General features: G+C 51.5%; 1 protein-coding gene across 4 annotated transcripts in view; it reads right to left on the reverse strand.

Annotated features, from left to right (window-relative positions):
- LOC108927079 (ADP-ribose glycohydrolase MACROD2-like) overlaps window positions 1-21,733 on the reverse strand; it is a 141,777-nt gene that overhangs the window by 27,312 nt on the left and 92,732 nt on the right. For all 4 annotated transcript variants that reach the window (XM_018740108.1, XM_018740109.1, XM_018740107.1 and 1 more), the window contains exon 5: window positions 8,405-8,486. In XM_018740108.1, the coding sequence (XP_018595624.1) occupies window positions 8,405-8,486 (82 nt within the window). The remainder of the gene's footprint in view (window positions 1-8,404; window positions 8,487-21,733) is intronic.

The following is a 21,733-nucleotide window of genomic DNA, read 5'->3' on the forward strand; positions in this document are numbered from 1 at the left end:
GCGGGTTTGAATCCCACCCCCAGATGCAGTACCCTTGAACAAGGTACTTACCCCGAACTGCTCCAGTGAAATTACCCAGTTGTATAAGGAGGTAAACAACCGTACATAACATCGCTTGCCCTTCTAAGTCCCTTAGGAGAAGAGAGTCAGATCACTGTCTGTGTGTACATGACACGGTTTGTCCCTCTCACATACCGCGCTCCAGCAGGAAATAGTCTCTCCTTACCAAAAATCCCATTTTCCACCGAAGTCCATCGGAAAAAATTCACAAAGCTGAAAAGTATGCGTTACAGGAAAGAGCTGATACTTTCCCTCACACCGTGAATATGGGTAATAGTGATACTAATATTATTATTAGTAGCTGTGAACCGACACGGCTGCTCAATGTTTCACCGAATATTTTTCGTTTAATCAGCATTAGTCCTCTTCCTGACTTAGTCCCTGCTCCGGCGCCTTTTCTGTGAATATGAGTACCGCCCCTCAATATCCCCGCGCGTGTACATATTGCATACATGTATCTGCGTGCAGGGACGCAGCGCGAAGCCCCGGAGCAACAGAACGAGGGGCCGAGAGGGGCCGCCCGTGTGAAACGCGCGAGCGGACGTGCTGACCCCGGCACCCTTCGAGGCTCAGGCTGTCATGCTGTCACTTTTGATGAAACGCCGGTGTCGTCAACACCGCGAAAGCCTCGCCGCCAGAAAGTCCCACCGGGCAGCCGAGCGGTGCCCCCAGCCACCTGGAAAAGACTTCGGCTACGGAAGCCAGCGCGTGCTTCGGATCACGTGACGCGCACGCAACCGCGGCACGACTCCTGCGAAGGAAAGAGCGAAGCGCGGTCCCGCCAGGGGACGTCTCTCGCCGAAGAAGTTGGAAACGTGAGGAGAAGCAGCTGGCTGCGCTCGCCTTCGAGAACAAGGGCTCGGCGGCAGAGCGCCGGAGGAGAGTCCGAGCTCTAGATCCGTACCGCGCGGTTACCACGGTACTTCAGCTGTCGACAAGCGAACTGGAGGAGGCGCTGGCCTGGGGGTCAAGAGAAACGGAGACGAAGCGAGCAATAACCAGGGCACACAGCAGGCGGAGCAGTGGCTACATCAGTCGCCTTGCTATCGAAGGACCCGGGTTCAAATCCCGCTCCTGATGTCGCCCCCTTAGGTCTCTATTTTGTCCAAAGTGACTGACAATGTTAAGCTGCTTACGCTCATTTACCCATTTATACAGGAGGGTAAATTTTGCTGCATCAAGTCAGGGTAAATGCCTTCATCAAGTATTATCGCAGGACGTGAGACTCGAACCTGGGTCCTTTGGGCGCAAAGAGATGGCTCCAACTACGCTGAATTGCTACAGTAAGAAGACCTCGCTGTAAGAACAGGCGAAACGCTGTCACGTCGATCCGAAACTGATATAATAACGGAATCGTAGAATGTGAAGAGCTGCGGCTGTGCCTCGGATCCTCTGCCGGCCCCACCCACAGACGCATGGGAAGCAAAGTGGGAGATGATGAGACGTTCTTGATGCCGAGTGCCGTCCGTCTCCACGCGTTTGAAAGCGGCACAATGGTGCATTTACTGCTCCGTCTCGATGGACTGAAAGAGCGTCTGGGTTTAATTAATTTCCGTCCCTAGTGGGGGGGGGGGGGGGGTCTCGGTTCCCTTACAGGTATCTGAAAAGCTACAATGATTCATAATAAACACAACTAAGCAAATTACAGGCTTTAAACCTCACAATGAGCAGAGCAAACACGGGCAGGGGAAGTCCCGGTGTTGGCCCAGCGGGAGCTCGTCTCATTCAAAGCAAGCGGCAGCAGCGCGCGAGCGCTGCCGAAATTAGCAGACGTTCGGCCCCCGTGCCGAATACCCCAGTCGAAAATATGTATGTTTGTCTGTCTGGTGCTGAAAATATCTCCCCGTGTCCCTCAGAGCTGCTGAAACCCTGCCACACTTAAGAAGGGTCTCGAACCCCAACTCTTTGAGAGCCACCTCTGTCCTGATCTCCTGACTCCAGGCACCGGCTGCATCACTTTGGAGAAAAGTGTGTGATAAAGGAGTAGATGTAAACACACGTGGTGGAAGGCAGGAAGGCAGGAAGGCAGCACGCTGAGCACACACTCCGCTCACTCCTGTTCCGTTCTTCCGGTCGACTTTCAGTCCTCGCTTTGTTTCTGGCCACGTCCGGTCGGTCCCGCCAGTCCGATCCGCAAGCGACCGACCGCTTCGGCTACTTTCCGACACGAACCCTAACCCTAACTTAATTTTAAGGGTAATGCCGATTTTAATGCTCACGCTAACACCAAATTTCATGCGCCAACACCGATACTAGTCCTAATAATAAAGCTCACGTTAATGCGAATACTATCATCATTAGGGGGGATGCTAATAAGACAACTAACGCTAACAGCGATGGTAATGCAGAAGCTGACAGCGATTTTGATGCTAACCTTAATAGTCGCATCAGCATAATGCTACCGATAAGGCCCATAATAACGCTCACGCTAACGCCGATGCCAGAACGGACGCTAACCCCGACGCAAACGCTAACGTAACGCTCATGCTGGCGTCGAGGCGGATGCCAATATTACGGCTAAAGCCAGCGGCAGCGCTGTCGCTCTGCGCCGGCGAGCGCTAATTAGCGAATCTCTAGCCGCCGGCAGCCCGCAGCCACCTGACCGCGGACGGCGCTTGAGCAGCGGCCGGCGAAGAGCCCGGCAGCCTTCGGCCCCATTCCCACGCGGGAGCCTTGCCAGGCAGCGCTCGGAGCCCGGTGCCAATGCCCCGCCGGAGGAGTCGCGGATCGACCGGAGTTTGAACCGCAGGCAGCCGCACGCACGTCCGTCGCTGCCTTCCGCGGCAGATGGCACCTTCGGCGGGCGCGGCACACCTGAGCAGAGAATATTTCACAATGAACTTTTGGAAGAGAGCGGCCTTGCCTCGGACGAGCGCGTCAGCTAAACGGAGCGACGTTGTCGCCGTCATCGTTGTCGTTACCGCAAACGGCAACAAGAGCGATTCCGAGCAGACTTTGCGATTCCGCGCCGTCCCGGCCCGTGACATTTCTCCAGCTGTCACCGCTTTTTCCGGAAAGATTTTCACGAGTCGCTGCATATTTAAACCCGCTTTAAGGCACAGCCCCAGGGGCGCTGCAACATTTAAAGGTTCGTCAACGTTGCTCTTTGAAAGACACGCTGGTGGCGAAGAGCTTTCGTGAGCGGTGCCCCGCGACAACGGGGTTTCCGAATGGTGATAAATGGAACCGACGCGTTTAGAAATCCCCGCTCTGGTTAGACGTGATCCTGATCGGGTGTCCTTCCTCTTACGCTCAGATGTGCATGTAGTGTATTTTCGACAGTCGCTTTTCTCCAAAGTGATGTACAGCTGGATTATAAACACAGGCGCGTCAACGACACATGAAGAGTTATCGGCGCAGACGCGCCTGCCGACGCACCGTCGGTTTCCCTAATATCACCGTTTTTCTGCAGAGCAGCTGTACGTGCAACGGATACGAAACACAAAGGTGATCACGACAGATGATGTAACACAGATTTATGGAGGAGTTAGGAGATCGAGAGAGAAATCGGTCCAGAAGAGATGTGTTCTGCGACCCTTCTTGAACGCTCAGAAGGATGGAGCAGTTTTGAAGAACGGACGGAGCTCAGTCCACCGGATCGGGGACAAAACCGAGAGCTTACAGACTACTGATTTCGAACCGTTGCGGGTGGGACCATCAAGCAGCCGGAGGTGGAGAAGCACAGAGCTTTTGCTGGGATGTAGGGAGTGACCAGGGTAGGGCATAACCAGAGTGCTGAACTTGATACAGGCAGCTAGAAGAAGCCAACAGAGAGAGATGAAGAGGAGGGATAGGCAGACTCTCTGGAAGGTCAAACATAACTTGTGCTCTGGTACTCCGGATGAGCTTTATGGGCTTGATCGCTTGAGGCTAGAGACCAGGATACGGCCTGGACAGGGAGTATGTTGTGAGGTAAGGGAAGATGCTTCACATGTTGTAGAGGAGGCACCTGCCAGGGTTATGGCTTCAATGTGCGAAGGCTCGCGCCCATCTTCACTCCCAGCATCCTGAGCGACCGAGTGGATGAGATGAATTGTCCAGTTTGGCGGAGAGTTCCCAACAGGTGCATGGATGCGGTCTGAGACGGAGGATCTCGGTCTCGGAGAGCTCGGAACCAGGGTTCTCTCTGAATCCATCCAGCTCGCTTCCCTCGCCCTGTCTGCCTCCCGCCCGTTTACCTTCGGCCCCAAACTGCGGAAACACAGAGCTGTAATCCAAAGAAAACCCAAAACAGGAGGAAACGAGCTCGACCGCACACTGCCGTTTGCGGGGAAACACCACCACGGAAACACCGAGCCTCTGGTACGAGAAGCCTGCCGCTGGCGCACGATCGGCCGGGACTCCGCGTGGCGTCGCGGCGCAGCAGCCGGTACAAACGATGGGATGGAAAACAAGCAAACCCAGCGACCGCACAGACAGGGAGGGGTTTCTGCAAAGCAACGAACCATAATTATTACATGCAATTATTACTCGTCAGCGCTTCAGTGCCATCATTCCATAAATGTGTTGCCGTGATATATTCATCATACGGCGTTTCCTGCGGTATAATTCCCGCTTTCCGGAAGGTTGCGGCACCTGCCGAGCGTTTAGCGACAGCTTAGTGCCTCGGCGGTTTGTAATTTCCATCCGCAAACCTCCATATTTTGCCAGCAGGCCTGAGGCTCTGTGCACGGAGCTCTAACTCAATGTTTGAAGATATGGGTGAAGTTATAACTCTCTGCCCCGGAGGTATTTTTTTCCCCTCCACATAACAGATTAATCTCAGGCTGCAACTTTGTTCGGAGAGGAACTCGGCTTTTTACCAAGCGCCACGGAATAGCAGGAGCCGACATTTTTCGCTGGTTCTCCGGGACTGACCCTTGACCCTTGTTATCAGCAAGATTCAGGTATGATTAGCAAGGCACAGCGAAGCGCATCCAAAGTCCCCCGTCACACATTAAGGTTGACGGTTCGATCACTCCTGTGACTGCCCTCCATTTACAGCTGTAAGTGGAGGTCATTAGTGGACCGCGGGGTATTTCGTAGAGACCGGACCACTTGCCCGCAGCGGAGCAGCTCGACGCACGGAAACACGCACCTCGGAGAAGAAAGAAAATGCGAGGCGAGCGTCGAGTACGTCACGGGGTGCTCGAGGAACTCGGTTTCCGTAGGAAGGGACACTTCCGTAGAGCATCTTCTGTAACTTCCTTATTAAGACATGCAGCTGAATAACTTGGTGTTATTGTGACTACTGGTGGGACACAAAAGCATCTTCTAAGAACACGAAACATAAATGCAAGGGGGTGGTGAGTGCGGTGCAGTGATTAGAGCTGCTTCCGCACTTGAAGGACCCAGCGTCAAATCCCACCTCCTGTTGCGATACCCTGAACTGATGGAGTAAAAATTACTCTGTTTAATTAATGACCTGACCAGTGGGGGAGGCGAGGGGAGTCGGGTCATGTGAATGACCAGTCATTCCAACTGGAATTCCATTCACTTACATTCCACTGTCATATGATAGGTAAAATTATTTTGAGATGATATTATTCTTGCCATACATAAAGAAAAAAACACTGTAAAAAAATGTATGCTTGGAAGTCGCATAGAATATTAAAATTCAATTTTTTTTTTTTTTAAACAATCTGGGTTTCATTTGACTGACTTACCAACCATTCGACAGAAAAATTACAACGATCATGATGCCAGTTGGAAGATGGCACAGCGTTCAATGACAGTTCCTTTCCAAATCTACATTTGTTATACATTTTTTTAAAAGACATTATTAAAAGTTTTATGGAAGTAAATTGCTTCCTTTCTGGGAAAAATATTTTAAAAAAATAGTACTGCGATGATCATTCCAGTACCTGGAGACCCGAGGTCTGAGCATGCGTGGATGAAGTAAGCATAAAGTAGCATAAAACTCTGGAGAAAAGTGTCGAAGAAGGAAAGAAAGAAAGAGGTCCAGTGCAGCTGCCCATCGGAGGGAACGGACCGTACGCGGAAGAGCAGGTGCCGAAGCGAAACCATGAGGCGCAGGGGCCCTGCAAGGCAGACCTGAACCCGAGCACTACCTTCTCAGCCATTTAAACGGGGGTTGATGAATGGCGTTAATCACGCAAGCCTCGCTTGTGCATATTTAGCGTTCGACAGCCGGGGAAAGAGAGCAGAACGAAGAGCCTCAACCTTAAGGATCCAGGATCCGTTCACGGCCAGAACGTGCGAGGAGGGCGAGCAATGCCCGCGGTGCCCATTCTCCATCTCCCTTTACCTGCGGTGCTCTCAAGGTGCGGTTTCCATAACAACTCAGGCTGTTGGCAATATCCCAGAACACTGAATCTGGGACTTGTGAATAATCAAGTCCTTGGTAATATATAAAAAATCTGCAAGGAATGAGATTTTGGTGGCTGGGAGGTGTCCAAGTGCTCATGCTGGTAGAAACGGGAAACAATCGCTAAAGTGGCGCCGCTGAAAGATCTTCGCAGAGTGCGGAGAGCAGCAGCGGAGAGCAAGAGTGGCACCGGCCGTTTGCTGCCGGAGCGCAGAGGTCCGCAACATAATTAGAGGTCTAGCAGCCAGCGCCATCCTTCTGTAAGACAGGGGGCTGACAGGGGCGCGGGGTGGAATGAAAGCCACCGCGGCGGGAAAATAAAGCTCCGCCGCTGGTTATTCGCTGTGGGCCAACGCTAAGCGAATGCAGGGCCCTTGTAGAGCGACCGCAGCGGCATTTTCGAGCAGACCTGCACGGACCTCGGAGCCTGGCGCTGGGAGCCGTACGCCCTTCCCTCACCTCCCATCCCTCGCCTAGCAGGGCTAACTGATGCCACGAAGTGGTCCCGCTAGGGGAATTCCTGTTATTAGGGGATACAATTACCATTGTATTTCCCATTGTATGGGAAAAAGATAATAGGTACTTGGATGAAAACTGTTAACTAAAATTAAAATCCACCCCTCCATCCATTCTCATTAACCTTGTGTCCGTCCTGGTAAGGGTCAGGGACCCAAAATTCTAAATTTACTGAAATAAAGGCATATTTCTGCACAACAACAGTAATCCTGAATGCATAAACTATTTTACAATATTTGTAACAAAAACGTTTGAATTCTATGCCTGGTACCATGAACCGTACAGGGACGTCAATAATATTTAATGAGCGCGACCTTCGGATCGTGACCCGTAAAGCCTGAAAAAACAATAATTTACGACGCTGTAAGAGTATTCATACTCTAAAATCATTTGAAAAGTTAGTGAGTGGGTAAATATTTACATTTTTATACAGTTTATTTGTACAGGTACTGAATCTGCTATTTCCTTGCAGTGAGTTAGGTTTACCGAAATCAGCGTTGTGATTGGTTGAGACTGTCCATGTGACAGGAAGTAGATGCAGCGGGTAGTTTGTTACGCAACGGCCATAGTGCCGAGGGAAAAACATAGTAGGCAGTGAATAAAATACCTTTCGTGGATGTAAAATGACCATGTTCGTGGGAAAAATGGACTGCGCTTAAAGAAAACCTTTCGTATGAAAAAATGGTACGTATTTGCACAAAAGCCATTGCAGCAGTTTTGCTGTACCTTATACTTAAGGGAAGGGGCGTACATTTATATTTATGAATTTGGCAGATGCTTAGGAAGGAACATGATCTGCATGGCAGACTTGGGAAGGTCTGGGGGAGCAATGCCCGCCGTGCATGCGAGGGCAGACACTTTGGTTGTGCGTGGACCTGTCAGTTTGCATGAAAACCGCAAATCGAAGGGAATGTAGAATAGCCACAATATGCAAAAAAAATACAAACACCTCCCTGGGCTTCCAACATCCTGACGAGCATAGAAATGCAGAGGCAGCGGAGTGCGAAAATTCAGCCCCGTGACCTCATCTTAGCGCTCTCTCCCGGTCCTGGCAGGCGACCGCTTCGCGGATCACGCGGTCACTCACTCTAAGAATAACAGGCCGTCTCCAGCGTTTCGGTGAATTCGAGCTCGGGTCAGGGGTGATATTGAAAAATTGTCGTCGGCAAGGGTCTATAATCCCCCTCCGTGTTTAATAGAAGACCTTCACTTAACACCTCCCCCCCCGTCCCGGTGGCTCGAGAGGAACGTGACGAACCCGCTCGCCCGGCAGAGGGGAAGGCTCCCGCTCGGCCGCGACCCGCAACCTCCATTTGGGGGTCAAACTGCAGAGACTCTCAAATTGATGAAAGCGCCTCCTCTGCCAGCGCACTAGCGGTCCCTCTTTAACCTTCACGCTATTACTAGAGCTCGAGCGATGCATTCCAGATGAGCGAGCGGTACCGACGGTCTCGCTGCGCTCGGCGGACCGCGTACGCGCACGCAGCCGGCCGCTGGAAAGTACGAGGAGAGAGGAGGTACCTTGCGGGAAGAAGCGAGACATCTTCTCCTTGTAGATCTTGAAGTCCGTGTCCAGGAACACGCAGAATACGACACGGTCGACCTGCGGGAACACAAGAGGACCCCCCTGAGCACAGCGGTGTCATTTTTAATACAATATTAACAACTTATTTAATTACCAGAAACACAGGTGGAGAGTTTGTAGAAAAACATTGACATATCTGACACTTTTCGTGTCGATTCAAGCCAAGTACCTCGTTCAAGGGTACTTCCGGAGCAGGAGGTGGGATCAGAACCCTCAAGTTGGAGGAGGTTCCTTTAACACGAGCTGCTGCCCCATTCAGTCTCTTCAAAGTGACTTCAGCGAATGTAGCGAATCGTATTCGGAGTTGAACAAACTATTTAACTATCGGCGCTCGAACTTCACTAAATGAGCGTTAAAGCGAGAACGCGGAGAGAGCCAACGTGACACAACGCACACGAGCACAGACACCCGATCCCATCCCAGTAACAGGTCACCTGGTACATTTCTGGTTCCCAGGAGGCCGGCGTCTCGAACCCCCCGCCCCCGGGCTAATTTAATTGTCCCATTTCCTCCTTGTTACGGCCCCAGGTCCCTTTAATAGGCCAGTTCAGCACGGCACAAGAGCCATGACAAATGACACACCGTGATACCTTTGAACGCTTATGAAAAGACCCCCAGGGCCCGAGGACCAGGAACTGGTAGAGCTACAAAAGAGGGACTTTCAGCAGCCGTTAAAGACGGGGGGGGTCACGCCAGACACACTGGATCACAGTGGAGACCGGTGGACCATAACACACACGTGCATCGAAAGGGTTCTTCTGTCACATCGAGAAGTCCCGTTGGGACAGATCCGTGCACGGACGGACAGGTAGAGCTTCCTTTACTGCAACTGCAGCTCCTCTCCCTCAAAACAATAACCAGAGGCCCGTGCGGTCGTCACGTGAAATCCGGTTCGACCCGGGTGGCGAGACGTGGCCAGCGGGAACCCCCCGTGTCTCCGCTAATTTGTACGTGTTTACACTTCCTTGTGCGTAACCTGCGGTAAACGCAGGAGGACAAGAGACAATTGCTCCTCGAAACACACCGGCTCCTCATATTCGGGCTTCGTGTTTTCCGAGATATTTATTTTATACGGCTTTTTCTTTGCTCATAAATTTCGAAAAATTTCAAAGCCCGGCCGCACCGCAGATCTGCGTGACACGGGTTCGATTGCTGCAGGGCAGCGCATGCCGCCGTCGCCGCGTCCGCCGCGATCACCGGAAAGGCCGCTGACGTTTTCCGTATTTATCCTTTCTAAAACAAAAGGCTGTCGCTGTGTTTTAAGAGCTCGGGTACGAAGGGCAGCACCTCTCAGCCGGAAAATAAAGATGCACGGAGTGTGGTTGGTGTGACCGTGCCGCCGTACCCGCAGATTTCAGTCCGTCTGGTGTACGCTGGCTCCTCGTGTCATGACCGTGTGAGTTACAATTTAACAAATTTCTTTAGTTCAATTATTTTATTTATTTATAACTGCATTTTCTTAACACAACTATTGTGGCTGAGCAAACATGACCTGTATTTACCCTCCAAGCCAACAGATGGCAGTAAAGAGCAACCAAACAGAATAGGACTTGGGACCGACTTAAACTCACTCCCGCAGTGTTTACGGCTCCTGTCTGCTGTTCCTGAGCGCGAGGGATGAGTCGCAGCCGGGGAACGTTGCACGTTTTATGGGACAAATCGGTCAACTGTCAGCCCTGTTTGCAGCGACAACGTCTTTGGATTTTCAGTCACTTTTTCTTAGTTTTAATCCAGCTTGAAGTTAATAAAAATTTTAAAACAATATTTTCATTCTGCTATATGCGAGGTTTTTACAGACCCCATATATAGGGATGTCTCAATTATTTTACAGCTTAACAGTAACAGCGATTTTCGAGTTATGAACAAAACTAATTATGAACAGATTTCCAGTCTTAGTTGGGTTCACAAGTTGAGGAGTCAGCGTACGGAGCAAAGCCGGGGCCCGACTTTCTCGGCTGTGGCTGTCGGGTCGTGGTGTTTTTCCCCAAATGCGGCCGATCGGTTTCTGGGCAGCAGCCCCCCTCTCCCACACCGCACATCACACAGATGCTAAAAGTGGCCCGGGCGACAAGCGTCGCGCGTTCCCAATTACATAAAAAGCACACACGAAACGAAAGCAGAGACTCCATTGCTCATGTTAATTATCATGCTTATTTGCATATTAAATATTTACGCTCGGGGATGTAACTGCTCCGTGCTACGTTTCGCGTTCATTTTCCCTCTCATTAAACACCCCACCTCAGACATTAATTACTGTAATGGCGCGCAGCTGTCCGACGTTCCTGCCGCTCCGTACCTCTCTACACACACACTCTCTCCTACACACGAGGCGCTCCCATTTTCCCCTTTTCTCCCGAAGATGAAATAATCCTGTAAGAGCGTCTCCCGTTGCCTTTGAAGTTTCCGCTGTAAATATCCATCTCGGAAAGTCGAGTCCAACTTTCAAAACTGAGCAAAATTACTTCCTTGGGGAAAAAGTGGAGAATCCTCTCGAGTTCCGCGATACTGAAGGTGACTTCATCGGCAAAGCGAAATAACGGGACGTTGGCGCTTGCTGCCGAGCTGCACGTTTCAGGGGTCAAAGTGCTGCTGATACAGTTCGCGTGACCCCCGCAGTTGTTCCATTGGATCCTTCTCAAAATCATTTTGACGTGTTAGGAACCTCGTTACACACAACTGAAAATGTTTTAACCTTCTCCTCGCTAATTTTGATGCGGTAAAAAAAAGAGAAGGTCCCAGGCCACGGGGTCCCCCGGCAAGGGTGGCGGTGCTCGGCGAGGCGTGGGCCCAGCGGTTCGCTCCGAATCGGCGGGAGCTCGATTACCGTAGCCCACGCAGCCTTGGGCCTGAACCTGAAACGTGGGAATCGGGCAGGAGGGCGAACCATCAGCCAAACATGTCAACCGTGAGCCATGGAGGAAGCAGCCCCTGCAGCAACACCTCCAGGTTACCGGGCCACTTGTGCCCATTTTCTCCATCTTTTTTCACCGTGTTTCTCACTTTGACGGACCAAAAGCCTCTTTACAGCACAGTCATTTTTACCGTATCGGTCCAGGGTAAGTACCTCGATCACAGGCACCGCAGGGGGATTCAAAGCCGAACCCTTCGACTACACAGCTGTGACCCTAACCAGGACGCCACCTGCTGCCCCGTAAAGATGAGCAAATTTAGTGATTTACCCAAGTATATTTATTACCGGGTGCCACTGTTAGCAATGACAATCTCTCGCCTTCTCTCTCTCGCTCACTCACACATACAGCACACAGTGTTATGTTACCTTCCCGAACGCATCACAAGCAAGAATTTCAAGTGTTGCTTCTCCTCACATTAGCATATGCAAATGAGCCAGCCACCCGAAAGCCGCGGTCCGCTAGACGACACGAGAGCACGCAGCTCCGTACTCAGCCTCCGGAGAACATCAACCGAGAAGTTGAAGTAATTTCGAGTTCCAGCTAAACGGCGCTCTAATGTGCAAATATGAGTCCTTATTTTGCGTGAAAGACGCAGCGGGTGACGGAGGGGGCGGGGCATCTCCGAGAGGCAGGTGGACCGTCTCCAGGTGTCACTGCGGGGATGGCAACAGACTCCCGAAACGCAGCACGTCGCGATACAGCCTCGAACCGGATGCCGCGTTTGGGGGGCGGGGAGTGGGCGGGACCTCCCCAACAGTGTCGCCCTGATGTATATGGGTAAAACCAATACGGTTCTCATAGGGTAAAAGTGCAAAAATACAGCAATATAGTCCTCTGTAATATTTCAGATATTGTTCGTCATATCTCATATCGCACTGCGGAATATATGGCTTATCCAGTTCCACTCTTTAAATTAATAACAAATAAACCGTGAAGGAGATTTCGGTTTTTCATACTGAGAACATGCACTCCTTATGATGTTAATATTAATGCAGTATTAAATTTTGTTGGAAACATTATCCAGAATTCATACAGGGTACATATCCAGCTAAATCATATATTTACCATACATTGTAACATGTTGTGATAGAGCATTTAAAGAATATCCTTAAATTATGGTAATTACATTTTTGGCTTTTTTAAACTTGCAAATACATTTTTAATTATTTTCCAGCGGGTTTTTTTCGTCGCTGCTAATAATGCATGTTTTTAGTATGTGTCAGCGCACACGTCCCGGTACTCTAGAGGAGCTCTGTGCTCGAAGAACCCGGAGGAGGCTCACGGCCCATTTGATCGAACGTGCGGCGTCAGTCGAACCTCCAGCCACGACGGGGAGAGCGGTGAAGGAACAGACCGCTTCCACGAGGTACCCGACACACGTGGTGCGACATGTGGTGCGACACGCGGTGCGACACGCGAGCAGCTCGAAGACCCGTGAATAAATATTTGATGCTGACTCGGGTCAAGCGGTTGCTCAGCCGCCACGGAGCACACGCCACTCGGAGCGTTTCGGCTCAGATGGATCATGTCTGTTTAATACCCCCCCCCCCCCCCGATGCCAAGCAGGACTGTATTCATATACTAATATCCTGAATGACCCCCTGGGGTTTTGCATGAATAAAATTCAACAGAGAGGTGCATGAAAATGGGGCCCTTTGGCTCAATAAAACAGCACTTCCACCTGCTATAGGGGCCCCCCGTTAGGGCTCAGGGTGGTGGGGGGGGGGGGTTTGCGAAGGATCGCGCTCCGGCCGTTTTGCTGTCGTAACACACAATTAAACCGCACGTACGGCGCGGAGCTCTTCGCACGCTGGAGATGAGAACGGTGTAACGAAGCCCATGCGGTACACGTGAACGGGTGTGTGCGGTAACTACTGTACGGTACAGTGCCGACAAGAGGAACACTGTCACAATTATGATCAAATATGCCAGTGTCATCATTTATGTCAGTGTCACTTCACGGACACTCTCCCCCCCATATAGAATAATGCCACCCCCCAAATGGGATGATTAGGATCAGTTAGTTACTGACTCGTTGAGCTGATCCTTTACTAGAAAATTACTTTCAGTGTTAAGCTACTTACAGTGATTTACCCCTTCAAACAGCAGGGAAACTTTTCTTGCATCAGTTCTGAGTAAGTACCACGATCGAGGGTACTGCAGCAACAGCAGGCAGGGGATTCGAACCCAGGTCCTTTAAATGTAAGGGGGAAACACCAGCCACCACGCCCCCTACTGAGACCTGTGCAGCAGGAGAGCGGTGCACTCAAAGTTTGTTCATGGTTTCTCTCCATGTTTCCCCACTTAGAGCACAGCAGTGATAAGAAATATGCTTTGTGCTGCAGTAAAAAGTAAAAACCGCTGTAAAATGATATTTGCATTGCTAAGCTCAGCTCTGCTGTTGGGTTATTTATGAAACCTAAGCACTCTAAACAGGCACATTAGCATTGCGCGTCTCGCGTCGCCTAATTAATTCACCATGGCGAGTCATTTCCATAAGTCGTGTCCTTTAACGTTCAGATCTGATGTTCGGCTTCGCTGCTCGAGAAGCCGATGACAATAAATAAGCGCCGAATTGGGATCGCCGAATTAGGGCCGCTAAGCGCGCGTGTGCCGAGCGGCTCCCGAACCGCGACGTTCAACGGCGCCTTTCTTAAAATAGCGTACATGCAAACGTGCCGTAAACGCCGCGATTTACGGTTCGCCGCAAGCGAAGACGCTTCTCGCTCGCAGAAGAGGCGACTCCGCAACCTGTTACTTGCGGGCCGCTCTGGGACGTGGGGGAAATTAAAGAGGATCCAATTAGCCATGGAAAACCTCTAATGAGGCGATAAAGACAGACGGACACCGCGCCCAAAGCGGGACGGAACCTCGACCGCAAGAATCCGTTGCCGTAGGCGTGCGTTTACGAGTCGTGTTCTTCGAGGCCCCGGCGAAGCCCGTAAACGGTTTTCCATTATTTCAGACAATAAAAACAGGAAACGTTTCCCTTTTTACAAGCTTAGCGCCATCCGTTTGCGTCCGCTACTAGCGGGCCTCCGACCGCACGCTCCCACTCGCAACTTGACGGCAGTTTTTCCATTTTGTCGTAAACCTGCCATACGCTAAAATAAAGCGACGCAAATTAAAGGCGTGTTTGCATTTTAAATGGTTTGGGGGGAAATGAACCCTGCCGCTACGTTTGTCACCGCGGATCAACTCGCGCAGGTAAACCACGGTGGGAATCGTTACCCTAAACACCACAGACGTGACTTGTCCTTTGTTTTTGGGAGCGTCAAACACGAGGAGACGCTTCAGGTTTGGATGGGGAGGCAAATGAGGAGCGCTTACGTTTCCAAATGGCAGCGCACCACAGCGGCCCTCGCGGGATTCCTGGAAAGTACCGTTTGCGGAGCAATCAGCATGTAAATGTCGGCGGTGGTGGCGGAGCGCCGGGGAAGGGAGGGTGACTGTGAGCAAAGAGCAGTCGGCGGCTCCGCTTAATGAACCGTAAGGGAGGCCCCCGCTCTCCCCGGCCGAAGCGTGGTCGCCGAGGCCTTGCAAGAGCCGCAGCGTCTCGCTAAGAAATAAATTCAGCAACGATAATAAGAGCGGACGGGAGGAGTCTTTCCGGCGCACGTCGAAGACAGGCAGCTAGTCATGAATTATGAAGCTTCGGTCCGGGTGGAGTAAACGCTGGGCTAATGGCGCCGGCTGGGTAATTACAGTGATGAGAGGTTTTATATGAATGAAATCTACAGGGAGGTGGGGGTTGAGGTAGAGGAGAGGGTTCATTACCATAAAAAAAGAAAAAAATGAAATATGGGAAAAAAAAAGGGGGTTGGCAGAGAGCAGGTGACTGGCTGCAATCCATCCCATCACAAAGTTGCGAAACCGCTTGAGCCCCTTCGGCGCTTCGGCCAGGTCTCTCGCTCGTCCCGAAGGGGCGTCGCATTCGCCAATCAGAAGGGAGGGAGGACACGGATGCCAAGAGGCTGACATCACCATGGCAACCCCCGGTTGCCGACAGTCCGCTACGTTCCCTTCTCAGACACAGAGCTGTGCATCGCAGCGGCGCGAAAGGAGAGACCATCTATGGCAAGAGGAGTAGAGTGAGCAGAACACAGCGGTGGTAAAAGGGCAGAGGACCCAGCTACTAAATCTGGCTACTGGAGAGATCTGGATTCACGCAACACTCATACAGCCTTCTTGCCCCAAACCATAGATCTCCTTCGTACTGCATGACGGGAACCATAAAACTTACAGCTTAGGGGCAGAGCCACACTGTAATACACCAGGATGCCCAGGACGGGACAACCGCTGGTACTCAGCCTCCAAAAAAGTTCTTTTCTCCCATCTTTCCCTGGTCTGGGGGCTTTTTGTTTTCTTCTCCTCAGCCGCCAGATGCATTATCTCAGAATCCGTTTTCGATTGTTTAGCACGTTCCTGTAAGTCACAGCTAGATGAAGGAGAACAGTGACGTCGGGAGGACGAAGGCGAGGTGTGCTGGAACCCTGAGCGCCACCAACGTACAGATTCCTCATGGTATGAAAAACACGCGTGAGCCTGTTTCAGTGCAACCGGGGATAGAGCTCAGCATGTGTTGGTGCGAAATAAAAGAAGAGAAAGTGGAACTGTGCTCCTTTGTTTACCGTGTTTGCTGTTTAGTTGACTACGGCGAGACGGCGGACACCGGATCCAGTAACCGAAGTGGCCCCGATTGGCCCCGGGGTTCCCAAAGCGCAGCCCCCACGATAGCGGCGGAGAGCGTCAGTCCGAGGGACACGATTTAGCAGGCCTGGTTACTGCCTGCACCGAATGTCTCCGACAGCGAGCGCAGCGTAAAAGTCAGACAGAACCGCACCGTGACGTCGGGGTTAGTGCTCTGCCCTCAGTCATGTTACTGCAGCAGATCTGTCACCTTACGGTCAGAGGATCCGGGTTCGGATCCCACCTTCTGCTGCAGTGCCCTAGATCAAAGTACCTGCCGTGAACAAATACAGTAAAAACCCCGCCGTCTAAATGGGAAAATTACCGTAGGGCACGATGGAGAAAATCATCAGCAAAAGAAAGGAGTCGGCGGTGATAATAAAAATTAGAAAAAAAAATAAAATAATAAAAACACTAATTAAAATAAGTACGCCATGCGCCACTCTCCCTACGACACGCTCGCCAAAGTTGTTCTTCCTCTCGCCGGGTCACTCTTTCCAGCTGCACGGAGGCTTTCGGGGAGTTTGCGGGTCGTCTGTATTCTAGCACATTCCGCGTGTTCTAAATCCCTCCGTTCGCTGCCAATTGAGTTGCACTAAATGTCAAGTTGAATTATGGGAGTGCGAGCGCTCCCACCGTCCAGGCCCCGCTTATCTGGCGGGCAGCGCGCGGCTCCCTAATCCCCCTTTGTCTGCGTATTCTCACACTGTTTTCCTTGATGGGCCTGAGGACTGGGCCAAGACCCCATCTTGCCAGGAACTCTGTGTCAGCTCTGCCCCCCCCACCCCCCACCCCCCAGTACCAGACAGACAAAGTCTCCTTTAAAAAGGAGCGCTCAAGAAAGTCGGGATCCCGCCGCTGTTGTTCCGAGCCAAGACCCAACCGGCTACGGCCTGAAGACGCAGCGGCGCACAACGTCTTACATCCCTACTTACTTATAGACCAGCGGGTGGCATAGCAGTTATCTACTGCCCTTCTCTCAAAGGATGTATGTACAGTAGGTTCAAATCCCATGCCCTGCTGCAGTACCCTTAATCAAGGTACCGGATAGAGTAAGAATTACCCTGCTGTATACTTGGGTAAATCAGCATAAGCAGCTTTACAGTGTAAGTTGTTTTGGGGAAAAGAATCTGATAAATATATAAATGTCCTCTGTAGGGTCACGTCAGTGACACGGGGGAGGTTGGGGGGGGGGGGGGGTGAGGCGCTGTCTGAAAGAGGGATGTGATGACGACTCGGACTCATCAAGCTGGATTCCAGCTGCAGCACAGCTGTTCTGCAGAGACACCTTTAACCAGGACACCCGAGGGCCTAAATCCCACAACCACATGCTCGTGTGCTGCACCTGGGTTCAGCACTAAGTGGGCGATCCGTGGTCCTCTGTACTGGGGCGTCGCCTTGTGTATGAAAAATAGAATAAAATAAAATATAAAATAAACCAAAGTGCAGCAAACACCTTCTGAACAATAAAGGTGTTCGGGTCACGAACGCCCCCAACCCCGAGCCCCCAAGTATCTTGGAGAAATGCGAGTACCGTAAATGTACCAGAATGAGGTGGGGGAGGGGGTTCTACTCCACATATCACCATTTAACGTATGAAAAGAAAGCATGAACTCCCTTTGTGGCCTTTATGAACTGTAAACGTTGAGATCCTTCTTAAAGGGCCGGGTTCCACATGCGAGCGCAATCCAGCCCTCGCCGTCTTCATCTCCCGTTTCCTGCTCAGCCCAGCGGGGTCATCAGTCATCTCCTTCGGATTAGAGAGCAGCCCAGATGTTCGGCGTGATTTACGAGAGTTCTCCGAAGCCCAGGGAGTGACGGCATCGCGGCGGACAGGCGATAACCGCACCGCGACGCGAGCGGAGCTGGATCTGAGCCCCAGCGTGAAGATCTTTTCAGCACATGGGATGAGGGATGTCTGAAGAGGAGCTCCAGAGCAGACAGAGGAGCTGACCTCGCTCTACAGAGAACGACTGTATTTTTACCGCCTGATCTCGATACCAGGTCCGCGATCTGCACCGAGCTCCGGGCTCCAGAACCCAAACCTGCAACGTCAATCAAGCGCCCTTCTCCTGGGCCCAGACCTGCTTTCTCCACTGAGCTCCTGGTTCATAATCCCAAAACCGTGGTCTCCCACTGAGCTCCAGGCTCCGTATCCCAAACCTGCAACGTGCACCAAGCACCTTTTCCCTAACAGAGCTCCTGTTTCCGAACATCACACCCGTGATCTTTACCCATCTCCCGGCTCACAGAACCGCAGCCTCCACTCAGCTCCAGGTTCCACCACGGACTTAATGACACCTCGGATGTGTCTCCATACCGGCCCTTCCAGGAACAGGGATTATTTCCCAGGGTCTTCCGAGGTTTACCCAAACGTGCAATTTATTCGGCACAGCTTAATTTGGAATGTGGGGCGGGGGGGGGGGCTGGAGAAAACTCATTAAAGAGCTTTCAATTCACAGGCATCCGTTGGTAAATCTATTACTTTCACTCTTTATAAATGTGCATAAGCACTAACTGGAAGCAAACACAATATCCAGTCTGAAATAATAACCGTTATTTTCTCAGCAGCCTCGTCAGTTCAATGGCTGAAATAATTGGGACTTAAAGTCTTAAAAATTTAAAGCGTTTCATTAAAGTTGGAATTATTACGGGTTTCTGGAGGAATTTGAAGGGGGAATAAAAAACTTTTGAAGCGAAGAAACCGCGACCATAAGCTTGGGGAAGATTGAAGGTTGAGGATCGGTGACGGTTACGGAATGACAGATACGACGCGACCTTCATACGCTAATAGCTGAACGACAATCACCTGAGTTTAAATGTTGTGTCTTAACAGAAAATAGTTAAAGCTTCTTCTGCTGATGGACCATGAGATCACAAACCCATGGCTTAGGGTCCATTTTTTCGGAAGTAGCGAGAAACTGGGAGAACTATGGTAGAAAATAATTTACTGTAGGTGTGACTGTTGATAGCACACATTGTACAGTCTTTCCGGAAAGTTCCGTCTTCCACTCGTGTCCTTACTGCTAAAAGCGGAGTGTCCACTGTCACTGCGGTTGAGTCCGTCCACCTGATTGCTCCTTGTTCTCCTCTTCTTCTCCTTCTTCAAACTTTTCCGCCATTCTTTCTAGAGTCCCCAACCTTCTCACGATGTGTCCAAAGTGTGAAAACCTCAGTCTCATCATCTGAGCTTCCAGGGACAGCTCTGCTCTGGCTGGACCCGAAATCCACCTGTTTGTTGTCCTGCCTGTCCAGTGTCCTTAAGTGTCCTCCAGCTCCCCAGTCCAAAGGAGTGAACGGAACTACTCGTTGTCCTTGTGGCTCCACGAGCACATCGGAGGAGCTTCTCCACATCTTCCTGTGTCTCTCCTGACTGCTGGAGCCCCTGCAGCTCATTACTGATCCCAAGGGACAAAACTGTCCAAAACTTCTGTCTCTGCTGCTGACAGGTGCGACCACTGAGTATTAATTAAACAAGATTATTAATTAGCTTCCATTTATTGTCTGACAGTCTGTGTCCTACGACGACAGTCCAATGCAGGTTTTATGAGATGCCGCAAGAAAAAAAACGAAGAAAAGCAGCAGGACAGTAACAAAGTGGTTTTGGTGCAACGCTGTGCGTGTCTGTATTAGCGAGGACATCGCCACCCGCTGTCCTGTCTCCAGACGCTTAGCGCAGGCGACCCCCCCCATCCCAGGCTGGAGGTGTGAAGATGGATGAAGAACAGAAGATCTGGGCCACGAATGAAGCGTCTTGTCTCACGGTCCTCCCAGACCGCTCAAATCAGAGTTATGATTCAAAGAGATGGTCGGGACGCTCAAGCGTGGGGCCACAAGGAGGAGGTCCTCAGAAATCCGCTTTATTCTGTTCTTCTCGATCCACGTGAAGCCGACCAGGACGCTCGGAAATATTCCCAGCAGCCTCACGTGAAATGAACCAGACATATATGTTTATACAAGAAACAGCTGCGGTTGTATCATCCGAAAGGGTTCACGACGACCTGACTGGGTGCTGCTTACTGTGCTGGTTACCGTGCTGGTGAGAAGGCGAGACATACGGCACAAAACTGCATTTGGGGCTTTTAAAAAGGCATTGAGAACTGGATCATGTCCAACAGCTGTGCACAGCAGTACAGAGGTCTCCTCCCTGCCACACATGTGGTATTTAACAGCAAAGGGCCATGCGTTCTCTCACACTCACACACACACACACACACACACACACACACACACGGACACTCTCCAACATCTCCCAGAGAAAAATGAAACACGTTTCCTCTTCACTCACACTCACCATCTCCAGAGAAACTCGTCCAAGCCGTCCTCTGAACCTCCCATCAGGTCCCCCATGACCTGACCCCTCCCCCAAGGCCTCCAGCTAAGCCAGCCAAGGGCCTCATGGGCCAACCCCAGACCACAGCGCTGGCGAAACGACAGTTCGGCTGCAGTCTACGCCGGGATGGCGGTAAGAGCCGAACGCGATCGGCACGGCGGAGGGAAACGGACAGATGGGCGACGGCGAAGCAACACGAAGGGGGAGCGAACCGCTGTCCAGCAGACAGAGAGCAGATACTCTGATTCTGAAGGATGGCGACCTGGTAACCGTGCGATTCTCATCTTGTGAAAACAAACTCATCGCCTCGCTGTCACCCCCACCTTGTCCTGCTCTCCGGTCGAAATGAACTCCACCTGCCGAGAGCGCGAGGACACGTCCCGCCAGCGGCAGGCATGCGGCTTGTTCAACTCGAGCTTTCCTCGCTGCGAGAGCTTTCAGTCGAGTGAGAAAAACCCTCCGGTGCGACAGTGAACAGCTTGTACTCTTCATCTGGGGCCATATTGGTGTTTTATTATTATTATTGATCTAACACTTTTATCCAATGCAAATACCAATGTTAAGCTACTTACACTACTTACCCATTTATAAAACATGGTTATTTTACTGTATGAATTCAGAGTAAGTGCTTTGATCAAAGGTACTGCAGCAGAAGGCGAGGTCTGAACCCTATTCCTTTGATTGCACGGCGACAGCTCTAAGCGCTATACCCCCTACTGGCCCGGTGCATTTGATGTGTTCTGGCCCAAAGGCGTGGAGGTGACGTGGACCCACGCGGCGCCGGTTCTCTACAGCGTTGAGAGAACGAAAGGAACGCCGCGGTGGAGCGCCGACGCCCCGCGGGTCAGCGCCGTCTCAGCCCGGCACCTCCATGCAGCCCTTGGGCTTCTCCCAGCAGTCCCCGCTGGCTCCATTCCCGCATGGCGTTGACAGCTTGCTGTTTCACCTCCAGCCCCACCTGGGACTCCTCCAAGACGTGTCATTAATAACTCGAAGAAACGATATCTTTACGCCCCCGGCTGCGGCCGGACAGCTCCGCGTGCTCTATCAGCGCTCGGACGGAGCCAAATATGCGGCTGATAAAACCCACGACTCGCTTTGATTTCCTCCAGTGGTTAAAAGTATGATAAACGGGACCATTGACTCTTTCCAACGTCATGCGTGTGTTCGGGGGTCTAATTAATGGTCGGGAGGAGACCGTGCCATCGGAGGGGCATCGTGGGACTAATTACGGCTGCTCCTGAAAGCCACTTGGCACGGAGCGCCGTCACCATCGCAGGGAGGAACGCGGGAACGCCGGAGCAGGACAAATGGAAACGCGCGGCGCTCTG

Source organism: Scleropages formosus, chromosome 4, assembly GCF_900964775.1.
Source record: "Scleropages formosus chromosome 4, fSclFor1.1, whole genome shotgun sequence".
Lineage (NCBI taxonomy): Eukaryota > Metazoa > Chordata > Actinopteri > Osteoglossiformes > Osteoglossidae > Scleropages > Scleropages formosus.